This window comes from Tachysurus fulvidraco, chromosome 1 (assembly GCF_022655615.1).
Source record: "Tachysurus fulvidraco isolate hzauxx_2018 chromosome 1, HZAU_PFXX_2.0, whole genome shotgun sequence".
NCBI lineage: Eukaryota > Metazoa > Chordata > Actinopteri > Siluriformes > Bagridae > Tachysurus > Tachysurus fulvidraco.
Window position 1 is genome coordinate 16,472,390 of NC_062518.1, and position 7,500 is coordinate 16,479,889.

The window sequence follows — 7,500 nt, forward strand, 5'->3', positions numbered from 1 at the left end:
GGCCGATGGCACTCGTGCACAGAGGGGTGGGGTTTACGAAAAAAGGAGGCGTGTCATGACCTGGCGTGATGTTGGCTGAAGACAGATGCTGAAATGATCTGTAACTTTACACTTAACTTACACTCCTCTGAACGTTATCCACAGCCAGACTCCTCTCATCCTGTGCATTGTAGTTCAGCACAGCTTCGTTATAGGTCCTCAGGAACGTGCCCTTAATCTGAACACACACACACACACACACACACACACATATAATGTAACAGAGCCCAACAGATGGAGTCTCCAACTGATGCACCCTGTGGTGGCTTTATATGATTGTGTGCGTGTGTGTGTGTGTGTGTGTGTGTGTGTGTGTGTGTGTGTGTGTGCGCGTGTGTGTGTTTCTCACCTCGTGACGGAAAACAAACCCAGAGATGCCACTCGCTCGGCTCAGGTGTCTCTTCGTCTCTGAGCCCCGTCTCGCATCTTCGCGCTCCTTCGCGCTCTCTCCTGCTGCGCTCCCCTGCTCTCGCTGTGCTCGCGCGTCCTTCCAGTGCGCGGCTGTGACGGGTTCTTTCTCACTCACGTTATCCGTGCGTGCGCGCGCTTGTATCAACGGCCTTCTTGTTCCTTTTGTTCTTTCTCCTGCTTTTTCTCTGCTAATCTGTTTGCGAGCAGTGTTGAGCAGACTCGTCTCTGTGTGATAAATGAATGGATTTGCGTGACGTCGCTCATGGGTTTGCTCTTCTTGCCTGGGGTGCCTCCACGCCCTGCTACTCTGTTTTCTTTTTTGTCTTGGTCGGTGTTCGTGGTGGCCCCGTTGGCGTCTTCTGGTCGCCTGCTTCGCGTTTCACCTCTGCGTGGACGGGTACCGGTCGGGCACTACTGTCGTTTAGCTGTGTTCTGGTCGCAACTCCTTAGGTGGTTCATCGTTTGTGTGCCTAACGGGCTGATCCGTGGTTGGCGAGCGTCATTCTTTTTCCTTTCGGGATTGGTAAGGGTTTTTCCAGATTCAAGCTCACGGCTGAGTTTCCCGACGATCTCTAAACACTCTTTCCCCTGGACTCGGGGCTCCTCCCCGCCAGCAGGCGCCGATCGACCTCTTCACTCTCGTCTCTCCTTATTCCCCGGACACGTGCGTTTGAATTCTGTTCTTCCTATCGTGCTTTCGGGAAATTATGGTTGCCTGGGGTTACATGAATCACGGCACGACTCGACCGATGACGTCACTTTGGCTGCCGCATTCGTGCCCCAAATCACCGTTTTCGACACAACAGAGCCACAAAAATGTCTCCAGTCGTCAAGCAGCTAATAAACAAGGATCAGCGGGGATCTGAGCTCGGAGAACGTGCTCCATGTTCTCACCAGTTTGAGCATCCATGGGCTCCCCCTGCAGGTGGCGAAGCAGCCGAACAGCCCGAAGACGATGATGGTGGTCCCGGTGCCGATGAGGACGTACGGTGCGTTGGTGGAGTTCTCAGCGATCAGGGAGATGTACGGCCCCAGCATGAACTTCCCCCATAGCCCCACAGCGAGGAGGATGGCCCCCGTGATCTGCACACAAAAAACAGTGTGTGTAAATACACACCTCAGCCTGAGGATCCCTGGGCTTGAGCTTACAGAAGAAATCGATCAATTAATCAATAAATACATTGAGGATTTATCTCACGCGAGAGTTATCCGATTTAAGCCCCGCCCACTTTAGATTGGACAGCAAAGTTCATACAGACAAGTTCTAGATTTCACACTAATGTGTTCACAACACACATAGCAGCTGAGCAGCAGAGGGAGCTCAAAGATCTCTCTATATCTCTCTCTCTCTTCCATCTGTTTCTCCTTCTGTCTGTGTGTCAATCTCTCATGCGCTCTCTCTCTCTCTCTCTCTCTCACCCACATACACTCTAAACACAGACGTTGGGGTTTGCATGCTAAGTGGAAAACCTGTTCCACCATATCTGACAAAGAAAGCGGGGGGGGGGGGGGTAGTGTGTGTGTGTGTGAGAGAGAGAAAGAGAGAGAGAAAGAGAGAGAGAGAGACACAGAGAGAGAGAGAGTGAGAGACAGAGAGGGAGAGAGACAGAGAGAGACAGAGAGAGAAACACACAGAGAGACACAGAGAGAGACACACAGAGAGAGAGAGAGAGACAGAGGAAGAGAGTGAGACAGAGAGAGTGAGACAGAGAGAGAGACACACACACACAGACACACAGACACAGAGAGAGAGACAAACACACAGAGAGACATGGAGAGAGACACACACAGAGACAGAGAGAGACACACACAGAGAGACACATAGAGAGAGACAGAGAGACAAACACAGAGAGAGAGAGAGAGAGAGAGAGAGAGAGACACGGAGAGAGAGAGACACACACACAGAGACAGAGAGAAACACAGTGTGTTGTGACCCATCAGACGCATCCACAAATTCCTAAATTGTAGTGGAACAAAAGCCTTAACTCTGGTTTGTACTCCACAGACCTGCTACTGAGGGCCATCTGAGATGGGAACAAAACCCCTCCTGTGTTTTTAGTCTAGATGAGTGAGACTGTCAGCTGTCCATCATGCGCTGTGCTCCGCCCCCATCCACCTCATCAGGGGTTTCATCTGACTCTCAGCTTTGCATCATGGAGCTGTGAGTCTGGTGTGTGTGTGTGTGTGTGTGTGTGTGTGTGTGTGTGTGTGTGTGTGTGTGTGTGTGTGTGTGCGTCATGTCCATAATCCAGTCAAATCAGTGTGAGCTCCGAATCAACATCCTACTCAGGGTAATGATTCAGCACCAGACACACACACACACACTCACACACACACTCTCACACACACTCACAGACACACACACACACCTCCATCTTTGTGATTCAGGTGTAACGATGTGAACCCATCTCACTCACTCACACACACACCCCCACACCCCATTACACAGTCATCGAGAGTCTCGGCTTCACCGCCAAAGTGCTAATTAAGGTGTGAAATAAGGCGTGTGTACGTGCGAACCGCACTACAGAAAAATCGTGAGAGAAAGTGCATCATGACTCAGACTTCCAGGAACGAGCCTGAGAGGGCCAGAAATCTGAAATCCTGGATATTGTTGGATAATATCTGAATAAATAGCTACGAGACGAGAGACCACGTATGATCAGGGGGGGTAAAATCGCGCTAATCCAGAAGCCTTCTAATTCTCTCAGCCTCGACGTTGTCCTTCAGACCGGTCACCTGTGTCCGTGACCCAGTGCTTTTACTTGATGAAGTTACCTCAGAAATGACCTGTAAAATGGAGCTTTGACCAAACATCAGAAGATTTACCAACGTATCGAAGCTACAAAGTTAGCATCGAGCAAGGAGACATCCGATACGACGTCGTTCTGCACATGAAGGAAGTGTTCTGTGTCTTCTGTGTAACTTAAAGGTGAGGTCTCCGTTGTTTGAAAGCCAATGTTGACATTTGAAATCACCAAAACAAACACGCCCCTAACCCAGACGGGTCCCACCCCTGTATTGATAGCTCCGCCCACACATACATACGTAACCCAGGCGACTAACAGAAAGAAACGTATCTTTATCGTAGCTGAAGGGAAGAACAATACGATTGTAGATAAACAAACAAGCAAAAATGACACACAAGCATAATCATGTAAAGGACAAAGGCATGTATTAGTTCTATGTAACAAAGCAAAACCAACGTTACTCACCTATCGAGAAGGAAAAAAGCGCCTCGGCGTCTTAAGTAAAGTCGGCCACATATTCACAGGTCGGAGGTTCCCGAGTCAATAACTCCTGAGCTAAACGCTGTTACTACACAAAACGCGGTTGTAGCTGCCTCTCTACATTACTACGATAGAAAAGAGGTGTTATTTGTGTAGTAACAGCATTTAGCTCAGGAGTTATTGAATCAGGAAACTCCAACCTGTGAATATGTGGCCAACTTCCTGCTCCTTCAGTTCTCTCCAGCGCTGGAAAGCTGATCCTATATTAACACGTCCTACTTCTTGCCTTATCGTAAGTCTTTCTTCTCTTTCTTTCTATGTTTTTATCCTCCATGTCAATGTTAAAACCGCTTTCTGCTAATGTCACACATGCGCACTGAACACTCTCTCCACCCGTATTGACAAGCCCCGCCCTTTTTGCTCATTGGTTATACGTTTGTTTTGATTTTCGTTTAGTTTGTCGGCCCGACTCAGTTTTCTAAAGCATTTCTCAAACAACGGAGACCCCACCTTTAATGTCTGGCTTCAATAAGGTCAGCGATTTCATCCTAGAGGTCAGTGGCTATTCTTGGTGTAACCCTGGATGATAGATTAGAACTTGATTAGAATTTGGTGACTGAAAAAGCTGAGAATTAGTCAATACAGTTGACCTCTGATGGACTGAACACGTCCACCGACCGAACCTTTCATGTCAGCTGGGTATCTCTCGCTAAATCTCTTTCATTTCCTCTCGCTGTTTTTTCTCCCGAGCTGCTGTGTGAATGCCAGCATGAATCATTTACTTCTCAAACAAACAGCAATTTCACTCGGAAGAAAGCAGCACATTTGTCTTTGACAAGTCAGCTACGCCTCCGGTGTTATGCAATGTGGAGCTTTAGTTAAGGGGAAAAAAAAAATCAATAACGGCACTCGTCGGCTGGGATGACGGTACGATACCGCATGCATGGTTGTCGTGGGAACTTCATGCTCGAAGGCGAAATGGATGTTCAACTTATTTGAGAAGTATGAAGTGTCACAAGTGTCCAAGCTACAAAATACAATGATGTTGACCTTAGCTTAAAAACCCTGATGCACATTTTCAGGGGCTTTTTACCCCTGGTCACTTCCTGTGTTTTCTGTGATCAGATAGCTACCCGACGGTAAAAATACCAGGTCTAAATGCCCTCTGAAACGTTTTGGAGACGGATATAAACCCGATGGTACAAACCCCTTCAGGAGGTGGTCTGGGACGCGTTTCAGATGAAACTGGACAGGTGTAAATGAATGTGGTTGTTCATACTCCTCCCAAACGGAAGTACGTCACTCGCAGGTGATCTTTCACCCAGGCGTCTCGTCGGGTCCTAAAACGCGCTGCTGCCGCCAGCGAAAACGCAACAAACAGTAAACGCTGTTTTTTGTAGCATAAACGTCGTAACCAGTTTTTACGTCTTCTTTTTGATCGCGTTCTGAAAACCGCATACACCAAAGCGTGTTCTGTTTCAATTACCCCGAAAATGAGGGCAAATATATTAGCATTTTGGGCAGGAGCAGAAAGATCGGATCGATATCCGATTCGCCGAGACTTGTTTATGTGGCCTAATGTAAATGGAACAGTTTTAACCAATCAGATATCGGATCAGAGAAAACACACGAAGTGACCGGGTTTAAAAAGGCCCTGAGGCTGCATGTTCGATTCTTCCTGAATGATGTACACAATGCATTTTAAGCCATCCTCAGCCATTACCCAGCATTGCACACATTTTATCTCTGCATATGCTATTATGGAAAGCCACAGGCCCATTAAACATCCGGGGGCTGTGCACAGATTCTCTATGATAATAATCACAGAAGTAATGATCTATAGCAAGATCTTACACCGAGTGACACTGCAAGCAAGTCACATAGTGTTATACAGCACTAAGTGATAGACAGAACCCTGTAAACTGTATACAGGATATATGGCGGTTTGCAAGAAAGTTCACCGCTGTGAGATTGTGTAATGTTTTTACAAGTGGTGCGAATCTTAGAAAACCAGCATGTGAGCATTCCTGCGTAGTACGAGCGGCTGTGACGGCAATATGTTTGTTCCACAAAGTGGAAAGTTTCCACATACAACAGGCCAGAGTCATGGTCTAAATGTCCAAATGATTTACGTATTCAAATTAACAAATGCCAAAGTGTGTGTGTGTGTGTGTGTGTGTGTGTGTGTGTGTGTGTGTGTGTGTGTGTGTGTGTGTGTGTGTGTGTGTGTGTGTGTGTGTGTGTGTGTGAGGGGGGGGGGCGCATGGTGGCTTAGTGGTTAGGACGTTCGCCTCACACCTCCAGGGTTGGGGTTCGATTCCCGCTTCCGCCTTGTGTGTGTGGAGTTTGCATGTTCTCCCCGTGCCTCGGGGTTTCCTCCGGGTACTCTGGTTTCCTCCCCCGGTCCAAAGACATGCATGGTAGGTTGATTGGCATCTCTGGAAAATTGTCCGTAGTGTGTGAGTGTGTGAGTGAATGAGAGTTTGTGTGTGCCCTGCGATGGGTTGGCACTCCGTCCAGGGTGTATCCTGCCTCAATGCCCGATGACGCCTGAGATAGGCACAGGCTCCCCGTGACCCGAGAAGTTCGGATAAGCGGTAGAAAATGTATGTATGAATGAATGCCAAAGAGCTTTGTAACTTCTCTGGAAAGTACGATCCTTCTCGTTCTTCACTCACCATTCGAGTGGGATGCCCTGTGAATATGACCGAGTACGTCTGATGCCGAAGACTCTTGCGCTATCCAAGGAGGATGGAAGACCATTGAAGAGGGTTCCAAAGACCCTTAATGCATTCTGAATGAGACAAGAGACCCTGGATGCTTTCCAAGTAGGATAGGGGACACTTGATTCTGTTCAAACACAACCAACAACCCTTGATGCATTTCAAATGGGAAAGGACACCCTGGACACTCTCCAAGTGGGACAGGGAAGCCATGATCCTGTCCAAATGAGCCAGAGGTCCAAATATAATTGAAGACCTTGATGCCATCGAAATAAGACTAAGGCTGTGTGATGCCATCTGAATGGGATGAAAGACCCTTAGTGATTTCTAAAGGGGATTGAACAACCTGATGGGGCAGGAGACCACAAGAGATGTTTAATGCTCTCTAAACTGGACAGAAAACAACATTAAAGACCCTTATGAGTCATGAGACCCTTAATATTCTCTGAACAGGACTGAATACCCTCAATGGGTACTATTCAGAACGGTATAAAGTTTCCTATTGACTGGAACTTTAGGAGGACCGACCGCGCTTTGACGTGCTGACGAAAGCTGGAGCGTGTTTTTTTGAATATCGACATGTTCAAGTCAAGAAAGTTCATGTTTCATAAATTGTTCAAATAGAATGAATATAAATACATTTGAGTTTTGAATTAAAACACAATGAGGTGGAATACCGAGGCAAATACATCACCCTATGATAAAGAAAGCCAGTATCCATGGCAACAGTAACCCCCCCCCCCCCCGTACACCCTCCGTCCCTTAACCAGCGCATTACATGGACACACACACACACATCACTCTTTCAAGCATGAACATTTCCCTCCCTCTCTGTCCTGCTAATCAGGTAAACAAAATCCTGCAAAACAACACCATCTTGTTGTCCAGAATATTCTGGAGATCATTCCTCTGGCTCGGGTAATAGTGAGTAATTCCGTCTGAGCATATCCTACCAACCCCCCCTTCTGCCCCCTCCCTGAATGACTGATACATGACTTGGTGTTTTAGTGGTTTACAGGGACCACAGACCCCAGATCATCCTCTCACACACTACACACTCACCTCCCCTCCCCTCCCCTCACATGTACACACATCGA

At 47.6% G+C, this 7,500-nt stretch overlaps 1 protein-coding gene across 1 annotated transcript in view; it reads right to left on the reverse strand.

Annotated features, from left to right (window-relative positions):
- The window catches only part of tspan7b (tetraspanin 7b), a 28,135-nt gene that overhangs the window by 6,553 nt on the left and 14,082 nt on the right, over positions 1-7,500 (reverse strand). Inside the window, exons 2-4 of the mRNA XM_047822862.1 lie at positions 1,297-1,533; positions 389-526; positions 122-217 (exon numbers count right to left, since the gene is read on the reverse strand). Of these exons, the coding sequence (XP_047678818.1) occupies positions 122-217; positions 389-526; positions 1,297-1,533 (471 nt within the window). The remainder of the gene's footprint in view (positions 1-121; positions 218-388; positions 527-1,296; positions 1,534-7,500) is intronic.